At 39.5% G+C, this 15033-nt stretch overlaps 2 protein-coding genes and 1 non-coding gene across 3 annotated transcripts; 2 read left to right on the top strand and 1 right to left on the bottom strand.

Annotated features, from left to right (window-relative positions):
- The first annotated feature begins 3097 nt into the window (after positions 1-3097).
- LOC126587198 (callose synthase 11-like) lies at positions 3098-8937 on the top strand. Its single transcript, XM_050252223.1, has 2 exons — positions 3098-8556; positions 8661-8937. The coding sequence occupies exon 1, from the start codon at positions 3225-3227 to the stop codon at positions 8541-8543; it is 5319 nt and encodes a 1772-aa protein (XP_050108180.1). The 5' UTR covers positions 3098-3224; the 3' UTR covers positions 8544-8556; positions 8661-8937.
- On the top strand, positions 6196-6276 carry LOC126588109 (small nucleolar RNA J33). Its single transcript, XR_007611333.1, has one exon. It is a non-coding gene; the product is annotated as a small nucleolar RNA J33 (small nucleolar RNA).
- A 624-nt stretch (positions 8938-9561) lies between the features above and the next one.
- On the bottom strand, positions 9562-12580 carry LOC126587197 (uncharacterized). The gene has a single exon (XM_050252222.1). The coding sequence runs from the start codon at positions 12529-12531 to the stop codon at positions 9661-9663; it is 2871 nt and encodes a 956-aa protein (XP_050108179.1). The 5' UTR covers positions 12532-12580; the 3' UTR covers positions 9562-9660.
- Positions 12581-15033: the final 2453 nt, after the last annotated feature.

Raw genomic sequence — 15033 nt, 5'->3', positions numbered from 1 at the left:
ACTTCACGTCTTATAAAACCATTAGTTTTATTGGCTAATACGTTTAGGAATCGGGGTTTAATACTTTGGTCTTCATAAAATATTAATTTCAGTTCAAGTAGTTTAGTGTCATGCATATCTGTCACGTGTAATTTCAAACTTTAGTGATATTTAATTATGAAAGATTTTCATATTTGATTTACTTTGAAAATGACAACAACGAGAATTATCAATCCTTATTTTACTAAGTGAGATCAATTGTATGAATCTTAAAATATCATTGTACTCGTTTTTACATCATGTCTCTTATCATCTCTAAATACTTCATATATTTTCGTAAAACCTCTTTCTAAGTCTTCCAAAATCTTTTTCTATTTTTTTTTTGCTCATAGTCTTTACCTTATAATCGCATCTTTACATAAACAACGACGATAACGTATCAAAATTAATTTTGATCCGACCCCTTTCGATGACGCTTCCTTTGTGAGCAGTGCGTATACGCACACAAGTATATGATTTTTAGACAAATAAATAAAATTAGTTAATATTATAATAAAATGGTGTAAGAGATTCTCTGCCTTTAAAACTTTACCCACGAGTCAGAGAATAATATATGACTTGTTTGTATATCTTTTAAAAATGGTTCAAGATGTTTTTAGAAAAAATGTTTTTAGGTTCTAAAAATATTTGAAGTGTTTTATGTAGTTAAGTGTTTTTTTCAAAAAGTACTTTTAGTATTTTTTTTTCTTCATGATTTACTTACAATTTTACTTAAAATTGATGTTAAAAGTATTTTTATCAAAAACACTTTCAATCATTTTAAAAATATATCTAAACGAGCATTTAAAAAAATAAGAGCACCACATGACGCATATCCGGTAACGACACGGCAGAACAAAAGGATGGTGCATACCCACGTTTTTGTGCTTCAGCTGTTAATGTCAGCATAAAAAAGGAGAATAAGAAAAGAGAAAAAGAAAACCCGACCTTTTTCTCAACGTAACATCAAATTATAGGTTTCAAGACTTGAAAAGTCGTTGATTGTTCTTTTTAATGAATTATTATACAATCTTCATTTAATGAGAAAAGAAGTTACTACTAAATTTCAAGTCTAACTTCTGATTATAGTCAATTTACGGTTTTGTAATATTTTTCTATATTTATAAGTATTGATTTGAATTTTGTGCATGACAGGTTTAATATCAGTTGTTCTCCTATCACTCTTTAATGTATATATCTCATCGTTAAAAAATGACATGTGATGAGACAACATAATAAACTAGTATCGAATTTATTTACAAGTAAAAAAAAAAAATCATAATATTGTAATAATAGGGACTGTTTAAAGTCCAACTTTAATTAGTATAATTTCTTAGAGTAAAAGTTCAACTTGAATATTTGAGATTCTCTAATATCATAAAGTGTCTGTTAAGAACGAAAGGTGGGTCTAAAAGATACAACGTTTGTGGGGACATTTTCATCATTCAAAAACAACTCTTTCGATTGGATATAAAAAAAACTTAAGAATTTTCATCTTTCTTTTTAAGATTATATCATAAAAGATAAAAATAGTGAATTACGTAAATTTCAACGATCATTTATGACAAAATCTTTCATTTTTTTTGTTTGTCAAAGGTTGGATTAAAATTAAATACGAATCGAAATGTTTACATCAGAAGTCAAAGTATTAAACAACCACTCTGGTTCTAAACCATCCCAAGAATGACTACCCCCCATACGCATGACATAAGATGCCATCATATGCGCAGCCTTATTACAGGCATGAGGAGTATAGGAAAACTCAATAGCATCAAATTGTTGCTTCAATATACTTATATCCCACTAGATACCATCCAAGACCACCTCTGGTTGTATACGGCCATGAATCATATCAACAGGAACCTGAGAGTCAGTCTCCAATTGTATAGAGGTAAAGCCTCTCTCCACACAAGCCACCAAAGCCACCCGCATTGCTTCCGCCATAATACTCGAGACACAAGGAATATTGCCAATACCACCAGCACCATTGAAAATGCCCACAAAATCTCTTGCCACCCACCCAACACCACCTATACCCGTCCGACTACACCAAGCACCGTCACAATTAATTTTAAGAGTTCCAAAAGGTGGCTTGATCCACCCATGAGGGTTCGGTCTTCTCACTTGCTGCCCACGGGAAGAAGGCTTCACATGTGCTTCATCACATATCATCCACTCCTCCCATTGTTGTTTAAGCAATTGTATGGCAACAATGGGTTATATGTCAACCTTCTCAAAAACCAAGTTGTTACGACATTTCCATATCCTCCATAAGCCACCAACCACCCATCGCATCAAATCACCAGCCTCTCCCTCCGTACTATATTTAGCATATAACCACTTCCAACATTCCAAAAAATCCCTCCTGCCACCATATTTACTTTTCTTTTTTTTTTTTTAATAAAAAAAGTTTTCTTTATGTTTAATGTTAGGAAGAATATACATGTACTTTTACATAAATCTCTTGTTCTTCAAAATATATTATCAAAGGAAAAATCAGAGGAAGGTTTGTCTTTACGAGTCTTCTCGATCCCTGAAAAAGGTAGATAATCGTAGTTTGCAATCAGTTGTTCTTATTTTTAAAGAAAAATAAAAAATATTATTAAAGAAAAATTATTTTTTTATTTTTTCCCATTGCATGTGTGACATATAACCGTTGGATTCTATTGACCAAAAAAAAAAAAAAAAAAAAAAAACCCGTTGGATTCGTCTGATATGCTAAAAAGTAGAAAACTTCAAAATCACCATACGGCATCGTTTCAAAGAACACTGAACGTGCGCTGCTGCTGGGGTTGTTGCGTGTATCCCTCGGTTTTCGAGACGAATCGGATATATCTGATAATGGAGATATTCAGTGGCGGGTCCCACCCGGCACGGTTGGCTGACTTCGGACCCACAGTCCCCCCACTTTCGCCTATATTACCATCGTCCTCCACAACTCGCCTTCTGGCGCGTGTCTTCACGTCACACCATCAACCCCCTTCCGATTAAATCAAATCAAATCAAATCAAAACATCCGCAGCGAATAGCGACAGCCTGCGTGTACGTTACTTAAAAACCCTAAAAAAACCCAGCAACCCATCTGTACACCCAGCAGCACCCCTCTAAAAACCCAGCAGCTTCCCAGTCTCTTCATCTCACTTCCACAAGCAACAAATGAAACCGAAACCGAAAATCCAAACGCCTTGAAATCTGAAAGAAGTTATATGGATCTCCGGCAGCGTCCGCAGCCAGGTCGCGGCGGCCGCGGACCGATACGCGCGCCGCTGCAGCCGATGCAACAGGCCTACAACATAATCCCCATACACGACCTCCTCGCAGACCACCCCTCCCTCCGCTATCCCGAGGTACGCGCCGCCGCCGCAGCCCTACGCGCCGTTGGGGACCTCCGTAAGCCGCCTTTCATCCCCTGGGATCCGTCCTACGACCTGATGGACTGGCTGGGACTATTCTTCGGGTTCCAAATGGACAACGTTCGGAACCAGCGGGAGCATTTGGTCCTCCACCTCGCCAACTCCCAAATGCGCCTCCAGCCGCCGCCGAACATAGTTGACTCGCTCGAGCCCAGCGTCCTCAAGCGGTTCCGCCGCAAATTGCTTTACAACTACACCTCCTGGTGCTCGTACCTGGGCCGGAAGTCGAGCATCATCTTCTCCAGGCGCCGCGGCGGCGACGACCTTCGGCGCGAGCTGCTGTACGTGGCGCTGTTCCTGCTGATTTGGGGTGAGTCCGGTAACGTTCGATTCGTACCCGAATGTGTTTGTTATATTTATCATCATATGGCTATGGAACTGAACAAAGTGCTTGATGAGTATACGGACCCGGATACAGGTCGCCCATTTCTGCCCTCGGTTTCCGGGGACTGCGGGTATCTGAAGAGTGTGGTGATGCCAATTTACCAGACGATTAAAACCGAGGTGGAGAGCAGCAGAAATGGCACTGCTCCCCACTCGGCGTGGCGAAATTATGATGATATAAACGAGTATTTTTGGTCTAGGAGGTGTTTTAAGAAGCTCCAATGGCCGATTAGGTTCGATAGTAACTTTTTCGCTACTACTCCGAAGGATCGGAGGGTTGGGAAGACGGGGTTTGTGGAGCAGAGGTCGTTTTGGAATCTGTTTAGGAGCTTTGATAAGCTCTGGGTTATGTTGATTTTGTTTTTACAGGCTGCTATTATTGTTGCATGGAAGGAGACAGAGTATCCGTGGCAGGCGTTGGATCGGAGGGATGATCAGGTGCAGGTGCTGACCGTGTTTATTACTTGGGGCGGTCTTCGCCTTCTTCAGGCGGTGCTTGATGCTGGGACTCAGTATAGTTTGGTGTCCAAGGAGACAGTGTTGCTTGGGGTGAGGATGGTGCTGAAGGGTCTGGTTGCTGCGACGTGGACTATTGTGTTTTCTGTGTTTTATGCGCAGATTTGGGCTCAGAGGAATGAAGATGGGAGGTGGTCCGCTGAGGCCAATCGGAGGATTGTAGTATTTCTTGAGGCTGCACTTGTTTTCATTGTCCCAGAGTTGTTGGCATTGGTTTTATTTATAGTTCCTTGGGTGAGAAACTTCCTTGAGGAGTTGGATTTTAGTATACTATATGTGTTTACATGGTGGTTTCATACGCGGATTTTCGTGGGTCGTGGACTGAGGGAGGGGCTTGTCAGTAATATTAAGTATACATTGTTTTGGATTGCAGTTTTGGGCTCGAAATTCTCTTTCAGTTATTTCCTGCAGATCAAGCCTCTTGTTTCCCCGACGAAGGCTCTCTTGGACATAAAGCATTTCGATTACAAAATACATTTGTTTTTTGGCAGCGGGAATAGAATAGCAATCGTGTTTTTGTGGATCCCTGTTGTGTTGATGTACTGTATGGATTTGCAAATATGGTTTGCCATTTACCAATCCTTAATTGGTGCAACGATTGGGCTGTTTTCACATTTGGGCGAGATCCGAAATATAAAACAGCTAAGGCTTAGATTTCAGTTCTTTGCCAGTGCATTGCAATTTAATCTTATGCCAGAGGAGGAGTCCTTACGTCCTGAGGTGACGGCGGTGAAGAAGCTCCGTGAGGCCATCCACAGACTGAAACTGCGTTATGGACTTGGTCAAGCTTACAAGAAAACTGAATCCAGCCAAGTTGAAGCTACCAGGTTTGCCTTGATATGGAATGAAATCATGACAACTTTCAGGGAGGAAGATCTCATTAGTGATCGAGAACTTGAGCTCTTGGAACTGCCACCTAATTGCTGGAACATTAGGGTTATTCGCTGGCCATGTTGCCTCCTCTGCAATGAACTATTGCTTGCTCTGAGTCAGGCAAAAGAGATGGGAGAGGAACATGACCTGTTGCTTTGGTTGAAGATATGCAAGAATGAGTATCGGCGGTGTGCTGTCATTGAAGCTTATGACAGCATCAAGTATCTTCTGCTTCACATGGTTGTTAAACATGGCACGGAAGAAAATTCCATTGTTAAAATTTTTTTCATGGAGATAGATCAATGTATTCAGACTGAGAAGGTCACGGTTACATACAAGATGTCTCTGCTTCCGCAGATTCATGCTAAGTTGATTTCCCTTATTGAGCTTCTAATGCAACAAAAGAAAGATGTAAGCAAGGTTGTGGATGTTCTGCAGGCCTTGTACGAACTTTCTGTTCGTGAGTTCCCGAGGGTGAAGAAGACCATGGACACCTTGAGGATGGAAGGCTTGGCACCTCGTAGATCAGCCGCTGATGCTGACTTTCTTTTTGAAAAGGCAGTCAACTTTCCTGATGATGAGGATGCGGTCTTCTTTAGGCATCTGCGTCGACTGCATACAATTCTCACTTCTAGAGACTCAATGCACAATGTCCCAATGAATCTTGAGGCGAGGCGACGTATTGCTTTCTTTAGCAATTCTCTTTTTATGAATATGCCCCGTGCTCCCTATGTTGAAAAAATGATGGCTTTCAGCGTGCTGACTCCATACTACGATGAGGAAGTGTTGTATGGAAAAGAAGCTCTTCGAAGTGAGAATGAAGATGGCATCTCCACCCTCTTTTATCTGCAGAAGATTTATGCAGATGAGTGGACGAACTTTATGGAACGGATGCACAGACAGGGCATGGAGAATGATGACGAAATCTTTCAAACGAAGGCAAGGGATCTCCGTGTTTGGGCATCGTTCAGAGGCCAGACATTATCTCGCACTGTTAGAGGAATGATGTACTACTATAGGGCCCTTAAGATGCTTGCATTTCTTGATACTGCATCTGAGATGGACATAAGGGATGATGGATCGCAGCAAGTTGGTTCTCATGTTTTGAGAAGCCAAAGTAGTGGTTTGGATGGTATACAGTCAGGCATGACTCATTCTTCTCGGAAACTTGGAAGAACAAGTAGCAGCGTTAGTTATTTATTCAAGGGGAATGAACATGGGATTGCTATGTTGAAGTTCACATACGTGGTTGCCTGCCAAGTATACGGGCAACACAAGGCGAAGGGAGACTACCGTGCTGAGGAGATCTTATATCTTATGAAAGACAATGAGGCCCTTCGAGTTGCCTATGTTGATGAGGTTCACTTGGGGAGGGACGAGGTTGAGTATTACTCTGTCCTTGTTAAATATGATCAGGGGACGCAAAGGGAGGTTGAGATCTATCGGATTAGGTTGCCTGGTCCACTGAAGCTTGGGGAAGGCAAACCAGAAAATCAGAACCATGCCATAATCTTCACAAGGGGTGATGCAATTCAGACCATTGACATGAACCAAGACAATTATTTTGAGGAGGCACTCAAAATGCGGAATTTGTTGGAGGAATTTAAGCACTTCTATGGTATAAGGAAGCCGACTATCTTGGGTGTCCGTGAGAATATCTTCACTGGTTCTGTGTCGTCTCTTGCTTGGTTCATGTCTGCTCAGGAGATGAGTTTTGTGACCCTGAACCAGCGTGTTCTTGCAAACCCTTTGAAGGTGCGAATGCACTACGGTCACCCAGATGTGTTTGACAGATTCTGGTTCTTGCCTCGGGGTGGTATTAGCAAGGCTTCTAAAGTGATCAATATCAGCGAGGACATATTTGCTGGCTTCAATTGTACATTGCGAGGTGGCAATGTGACTCACCATGAATATATACAGGTGGGCAAGGGGAGGGATGTCGGGTTGAATCAGATCTCGATGTTTGAGGCTAAGGTTGCTAGTGGCAACGGTGAGCAGGTTTTAAGCAGAGATGTGTACCGGCTGGGTCATAGATTGGACTTCTTTCGAATGCTTTCATTCTTCTACTCAACTGTTGGGTTCTACTTTAACACGATGATGGTGATACTGACTGTTTATTCATTCTTGTGGGGCCGCCTTTTTCTTTCTCTCAGTGGCATCGAAAAAAAGACAAGCACCAACAAATCGCTTGGTGTGATCTTGAACCAGCAGTTTATTATCCAGCTAGGTCTCTTCACTGCCCTCCCAATGATTGTCGAAAACTCTCTTGAACAGGGTTTCCTTCGAGCAGTTTGGGATTTCTTAACAATGCAGTTGCAGCTTGCATCAGCTTTCTACACATTCTCAATGGGCACTCGTACTCACTTCTTTGGCCGTACTATTCTTCATGGGGGTGCAAAATACCGAGCAACTGGACGTGGTTTTGTGGTCGAACACAAGAGCTTTGCTGAGAACTATCGACTCTACTCTCGAAGCCATTTTGTGAAGGCAATTGAGCTTGGGATCATTTTAATAGTGTATGCTGCTCATAGCTCTGTTGCGGATACTTTTGTTTACATTGCCATGTCAATCTCAAGCTGGTGTCTCGTATTGTCGTGGATAATGGCACCATTTGTGTTCAACCCCTCAGGATTTGACTGGCTGAAAACTGTATATGACTTTGATGATTTTATAAACTGGTTATGGTATTCCGGGGGTGTGTTTACGAAAGCTGAACAGAGCTGGGAAACATGGTGGTACGAGGAACAAGATCATCTGAGAACAACTGGTCTTTGGGGAAAGCTGTTGGAAATTATTCTGGATCTTCGTTTCTTCTTCTTCCAGTATGGTGTTGTGTATCAACTGAAGATTACTAATGAAAATACAAGTATAGCTGTTTACTTGTTATCTTGGATATACATGGTAGTGGCTGTTGGAATCTATATAGTCCTAGCATATGCTCAGGACAAATATGCAGCAAAGGACCACATTCACTACCGGCTAGTTCAGCTTACTGTCATAATTGCCTTAGTACTCGTAGCCGTGTTGCTGATTGAGTTCACTAAGATCAGTTTTCTTGATTTCATCTCAAGTCTCTTGGCATTCATCCCTACTGGCTACGGTATAATCTTAATAGCTCAAGTACTCAGACCTTTTCTGCAGTCTACGGTGGTGTGGGATACTATTGTTTCGTTGGCCCGACTGTATGATTTGATTTTCGGAGTAATTGTTATGGCTCCTGTGGCACTGCTGTCATGGTTACCTGGATTTCAGTCAATGCAGACTAGGATCTTGTTCAATGAAGCGTTCAGCCGGGGTCTTCAGATATCTCGTATTCTTTCCGGCAAAAAGTCCCAATGAGATGCGTTCAGAGGTAGTATTTCGATTCCATTTTCACTCGTGCTTGTGTGCTCCTTCTCCGGAGTCCATGACCGCCGTAAACCCTACAGTATCTAACTGGATTGCATTATGTTTCAGGTCACGATTCTTCCATTGGTGAATTCAGCTGCTGATCTGCACTAATCAGCACATCTTTCCTCCTCTTCTGATGCTCCTGTGTTCAATTTGCGAGTCTCCGAATCTTTTCGGGCTAGAGATTTTGTAATGAAGCAGGGTAATTCTAGTAATTCGAGTGATTAGTTGTTAAGGATCTGGTTGTGTAAATATTTGTTCATATCTAGCGTAGCTTCTGTTCTATGCTAGGTAGCGTATTTAAAGCAATCTTAATGCAATTTCCCACCTATCACTTTTTCTATTCCTCTCTCAAGTCTCAACTGGAACAGAATTTATATTCTTTTTAGTCACAGAAAAGTACCCCAAATTCATCCAAGTCTCATTCTTGATAAGCACTTTCATGGACTGGATTTACCGTCACGTGGTGTCCCTTGTTAAATATTTCGTTGCCATGTGCAAGTTTTTGTCCACGTGATGTATTATTGGATCTGGATGTCACGTGGCGGTAAATTTATTTCATGTAAGTTGCTCTCCTCATTCTTTGGCCGAGAAACCGAATGACCCTTGAGAAAACATTAGTTACACTTAAGTTTCTTTAAATTTTAATCCGCGTTCATGGACAAAGTTAGCTATGCATGGTATTTTTGAAGGTGCATAGTACTATTATCATTTGATGGTCCTGCATGCCCTTTAGATGTCATCACATCATATCTAATCGTCAGATGGTAATAGTTTTAAGCCTTAAACTAAATCCTACTTGAAACCTAAACCAAAGAGTTCAACTTATCCGAAATTAGAAACCCAAAGTCTAAGCTCCAAATAATAATAATTTTACGCCTTAAACCAATTGACCATGTCAATAGATAGAATTAGAACCCCCCCAAAACAATAGTGGACATGAAATTTCCATCACCACCACCGAAAATTTGAAATTATCACCATAAAAGAGATTGCATTTTAAAAAAAAAAATTTCGACTATATTTCTATCATTAAAAAAAAAAATCTTGGGTAAATTTATGTCCTTCACAGTTGCTCATTGCTGATGACAGGAACTTTCTCATATACAGCAGAACTCTCTCTAAATCTTTTAGGAAGAATGCAACGCCCGCCGAATCTCTGCTGCAGGAATACAACGGCAGCGAACAGCATACCGCCGCAGGGGATGATGATGTTCCAGGCAGTGGAGTAAAAGTCCATTCTGTGATTTGCATAAATATTCGGAAGTTCAAGGAACCATGTACCGGTCCGAGCCCTGTAAAGATCATACGCATGAGGCAGCAGACGGATTATGGTGGTTCCGAAGTAAAAGGCGGAGGCCAGAGTCTTTTCTCTTGAATTGAAGAATAAGTTGAACAATATCTGAGGGAGCAGAAAACCATCCAGGACAAAGCCGGCATAAGAGCTGAGGTCCTCCCTGAGAGAGTAGTTGTCGTAAGCAAGATGGTGGAGACTAGACACTCGGTAAGCCATCCTGTGGTGGTGCCGGGGATTGCGGACTCTTAGAAAAGGCCTGTGTGATTTCAGGTAGGTGTACACAAACCAAACTATCAGTCCGCCAGCTATATATAATGGTAGAGTTGCATAAAGAACCTTCCTCTCAGAATCTCTCAAGCTCTTCTGGTTTCCATCGCCTTGTCTTGCGGACCACATCAGTTGGAGAAGACGTAGCAGCAAAAGCAGAGCTACCATCATTAACATCCTGACTATTACTTCATTCACTTGAAGCCATCCACCAGTGCCAAGAAAAGTATCCCGCTGGATGATGCCGTGGCTTGGCACAAACATTGCTTCAAAGTTGACCAGAAGCGGAATCACATATCCCAGAGTAAGAACAATAAGCATCACAATTGAAATGAATGGGAGAACATCTGGGTGCTTCTTCACGTGCAGGAGCTGCAATCCGATAAGGACACATGCGAGGGTGTTGGAAATGAGAACCATAATGATTTCCAAGTCGATTCTTGAAATGGATGCTGCAGCTTGGTTATAGTAAATTGAGTTCGATGAAAACTGAATAGGTTCAAAAAAGAGAGGGTCTAACTTTCCCCTTGTGCTTTCAATACTTCCCTTGACATTTTCACGATTCTTTGTATCCAACGGAGAAAACTGTACATTAATTCTAATAGCACAGTCTAACATGTCCTTTTGAATCAATGTCTGATTTTTCAATGGTACACGCCTGCATCCCATCATGCATAGGTTACCATAATCCCTATCATATATTCCTTCAGCGGATAGTTCTGCTTTAGATGGGAAAACATCATGACGAAAATCAAAATCAGCGAACCACAACCTATAGCTGACGTTCATTGGACTGCTATGGGTATGTTTTTTCTTCTGCTGCATTGGTGAGTCTGTTTGCGGCAAGTTATCCCAAAACCGGCGTCCAAAAGTTCGCTCATCGTCCACAAATAAAGGGGATGAATAACCATATGCTTGGCGTCCATCACTGTTTCTCACTGTCATGCCAAATTTCATGTCCAATGAAAACTCTGCAGGGTATTTCTTTCCTTTGCCTCTCCCAGCCATCTTTTCTGCACATGTATTTCTGATAGACTCGTTCTCAGAATAGTCATATTTGTAATCTAACAGTTTCATCAAATATCCCGACAAACTGCGAAACCCAATTTTACCAAAGTAACCCGAGTCATTCACTTCTTTGTTGCTCCAGATTTGCCCCACAACAGTAGACCTATTTCTTAAAGACAATCTTGCTGGGAATCTCAAAGTCAATTTAGTCGAGCAATCTCCAACAAATGCATTAGTCAAAGACTCTGTAAAATTCAATATCCGGCACGCAACAACACAAAGACGATTCTCCTTTTCATTCCATGCCCCTTCAGCAATGAAAGTTGTTTTGGGATCAAAGGGAAATTTGATATTATGACCGCTAGTGTTCGAAAAACCCAACAACATCTGCATATTCCTGTCATCTGTACACCGAGTTACATGATAAACCAAGGAAGATGCAATTCCAGCATCCCCACCAACAGGATCACAATTCACACCCCCACATTCACTCCCATATTCCAATTCAAACGTTTCGCGAAAATTACCAATCAACATACACACACCCCGCTTCGGATTTCTCAGACTTAAATTCTCTCCGCCATCATCACCGCCCTGCAAACAACCATTCTCACTATCTTTCCCAGCTAACTTATATTCATAGCTAGTTCTCTGATATAAAGCCAACATGTTCAGAGCTTCAAAATAATTCGGATCCTTCTTCTCATCCAAACTCTCTAAAATCCCAGTGATTAAACTATCATAAATACTCGAACTTTTCGGATAATTAAGCTTAAGAACAGCGACAAAACGATTCCCAAAAAATTGTGGCATACCTTCTCCAACCATACAAAGCTTCCTTGAAGATTCTGAGTAGTACCCACTGAGCCTAAAGCTCATCATTCCCTTCCGATACGCGTTTCTCGGATGATAAACCAACCGCAGATTACGGCGCGTAGAGTTGCCGTCGCCTACCTTGTAGAAGTCGCGAAGCCGCAGGACTGACCGGACTTCGAAAATCCCTTCGGTTAGGGTTTTACGCACCTCGTTGGCAAAAAAGGAGAGAGTCCTCAGGTAATTGAAGCCGTTCAGGTTACCGAAAAGCTGATCGCCGCCGGAGAAGTAGCCGTTTCCGAAGCCAATGTCGGCGATGGAGAGGTTGGTGACGAACCATTTGGAGGGATCGGTGTCCGATTTGGGGACAATGGAATTGCAGTGCTTGGAGTATAGGGCATCGAATTTTGGGATTTGGGGTACAGAGGCGGAAGCTGTGGTGGCGAAATTGAGAAAGAAGAGGAAGAAGAAGGAGAATCGCATAACTTGAAGAACCCTAACCCTAGATTTGGGCAACGGAGCCGAAGATTGTGGTGAGAAATTGGACTCCATCGCTGAGAGAGCTGATGAGGAAGAAGAATCTGAGAAGAAAGTTGCAATTTATTCTTTTTTTTTTTTTTTTTGAAAAATTAGAATCCCCATAGTTTTTATATATTATTTAAATTAAACATATGTACCTTTTTAAAATTGAATTAAAGTGCTTTGATCAACAGTTATTTTTATTTTTTAAAATTAAAAATAATTTTTGAATTTATTCTTTTATTTGCATGTTGCACTTTTTCTTATTTAGTGAAAATATTAGTAATTAAATTATATTTTGTCTTCTTCCCAATATGTTTTTTTTATCAGTGTTTTTTTTTGTTATGCAAACATTTAATATTATTTCTTTTTTCAAATAGTTGGTGATCAGCATAAAAGCTTCGTGTAATTTTTTTCAATATTTTTTGTGAAATTATATTTTTTCGTTGTTTTTTTAAGCATAGTTGTTGACGTATTATTATTAGGTATAATACATTACGTATATATTATTTGCCAGTACGTTTGAATTTACAAAAATCATTAATTGATATGTTTATTTGCAATTTTGGTATGTTTGATTTGATACATATTGTTAATATTGGTACGTTATTTTTATTTTGGTATGTTTTATTTTGTACACATTGTGTATTGGTACGTTTATATTATTCTCAATCCTATTTTCTCTTAATATACTAACAAAAAAACTTATTTCGGTACGTTTGATTTTGGGGGATTTAAAAATATTTTAAACTATTTTGGAAAGAAAATATCTTAAACCATAGATAATTATTGCTAAATTGTAGCATTATTGTGAAAATAAATTGAATCTAACCAATTTTTTTTTTACAATTATCTCTAACGGAGGAGAGTGTAATCAAAATGCTAGATTATAGGAAATTTGTTACAATATAATGTGCATATAGCACCAAAATTATGACAAAAAAAAAGTTTAATCAAATCACTAAAAGACATGGATGTTTCATCTAGAAAATTCAAAACTGAGGCGCCTATATCAAAAGATCTTTTTTTTTTAATTTCATAGTTCTTTTCTTCCTTGTCAGATTATGAGTTTTTATTTTTTATTTTTTTATTTTTAATAAGAGTGATGTTATCGACACATCTGTTTTTATTGTCTAATCTTATTATCTATATCTATTCTATATTATTAAGAGAACCCTCCTTGTCAACTTTTTCCTTTTTTTCTATTACACACTATTGACAAAAAGGAGTGTAAAATAGTAATTTTGTACCTTTTGACAAAATGACAATCATATCCCTATTTTCCCTATTTTACATTTTTTTATTCTTAAGAAAATGACAATCGTATACTTATTTTTCCAATTTTACCCTCACTTTTGATACACAATATTTATATAATGAGGAAAAAATAGGAAAAAAAGTTGACAATGAGCCTTCCCTTAATAACACTTTTGATACACAATATTTACATAAAGAGGCCAAAATAGGAAAAAAAGGAGAAAAACGTTGACAATGAGGCTTCTCTTAATAATAGTATAGAAAAAAATGCACTAATTAAGAGAAATTATTCACACACAAAGTGCTCTTTGTTGTAAACATTCCTAGTTTAAGTATGATTGTGTAAATCCTAGATAAGATTTGATTCTAGTTATCCTTTCCTATTACAACTTGTATTACTTGGAGGAGAAGGAATATCTTCTCTCCCTTTACTACTATAAATAAAGGCACAATGTAGGAGGGATAACAACACACACATTCCCCTACAATTCTACAAACACACATCTCTCTCCTCTCTCTCTCTGCCGCCGGCCCTAGTCCCTCTGTCAGATAAAATAGACCACAACACGTTATCAGCACGCTCCTACCGCTGCGCTTAGGAATCTGACGTTGGAGATTTTTTTTCTGCATCAAACCAGTTCATCCATATCATCACGCAATCAGGTTCTTTCCAAACAACGGCTTTTAACTCGATATTTTGCAAGCCCTGATAGCATGAACATTCACCATGATGCATGACCCAACTTTACGTTTAACGTATTTTAGATTCTACATAAATTGTGTATGCTTCATCATCAAAATTGCTACAATTATGTGAATTTGATATTTGCCATGAATTGAATCTTACATATGTACATGCATTGAAACTATTATTTGCATATGCATCAAAGTAAATATGTGATTCATTGAATTATATATGCATCTAAAAAAAAAAAAAAGTTTCTGGGCTCGCCTGGAACGGCCCGAGAAAAAAAAAAAAAAAAAAAAAAAAAAATTTAGGGCTGCACACAGCAGCCCATTCCCCTCTTCTCACCCCGTGGGCCTGTAATCCCACCCGAGGGTTCTTGGCCTATATTTTTAGGCCCCGAGATTTTATTATTTAATTTTTTTTTAAATAATATGGGTTTTTATATTTTCACCCACATTTTAATTTGGCCCCGAAGACCAAAAATAAATTAATTCACTTATCATTATACAATATTTCTGCATATATTCTTTGCATATTTGTTTGCATATATATTTGTGTTTACCTGCAGGAATATATGAACCTGAAGTTCA

The sequence above is a fragment of the Malus sylvestris genome, chromosome 10 (assembly GCF_916048215.2).
Source record: "Malus sylvestris chromosome 10, drMalSylv7.2, whole genome shotgun sequence".
NCBI lineage: Eukaryota > Viridiplantae > Streptophyta > Magnoliopsida > Rosales > Rosaceae > Malus > Malus sylvestris.
This window is presented reverse-complemented; position numbering and strand designations above follow the sequence as displayed.

Bases quoted from the DNA above. Each gene is read 5' to 3' on its own strand.
- LOC126587197 (XM_050252222.1), bottom strand. From the start codon at position 12,531: ATGGAGTCCAATTTCTCACCACAATCTTCGGCTCCGTTGCCCAAATCT.
- LOC126587198 (XM_050252223.1), top strand. From the start codon at position 3,225: ATGGATCTCCGGCAGCGTCCGCAGCCAGGTCGCGGCGGCCGCGGACCG.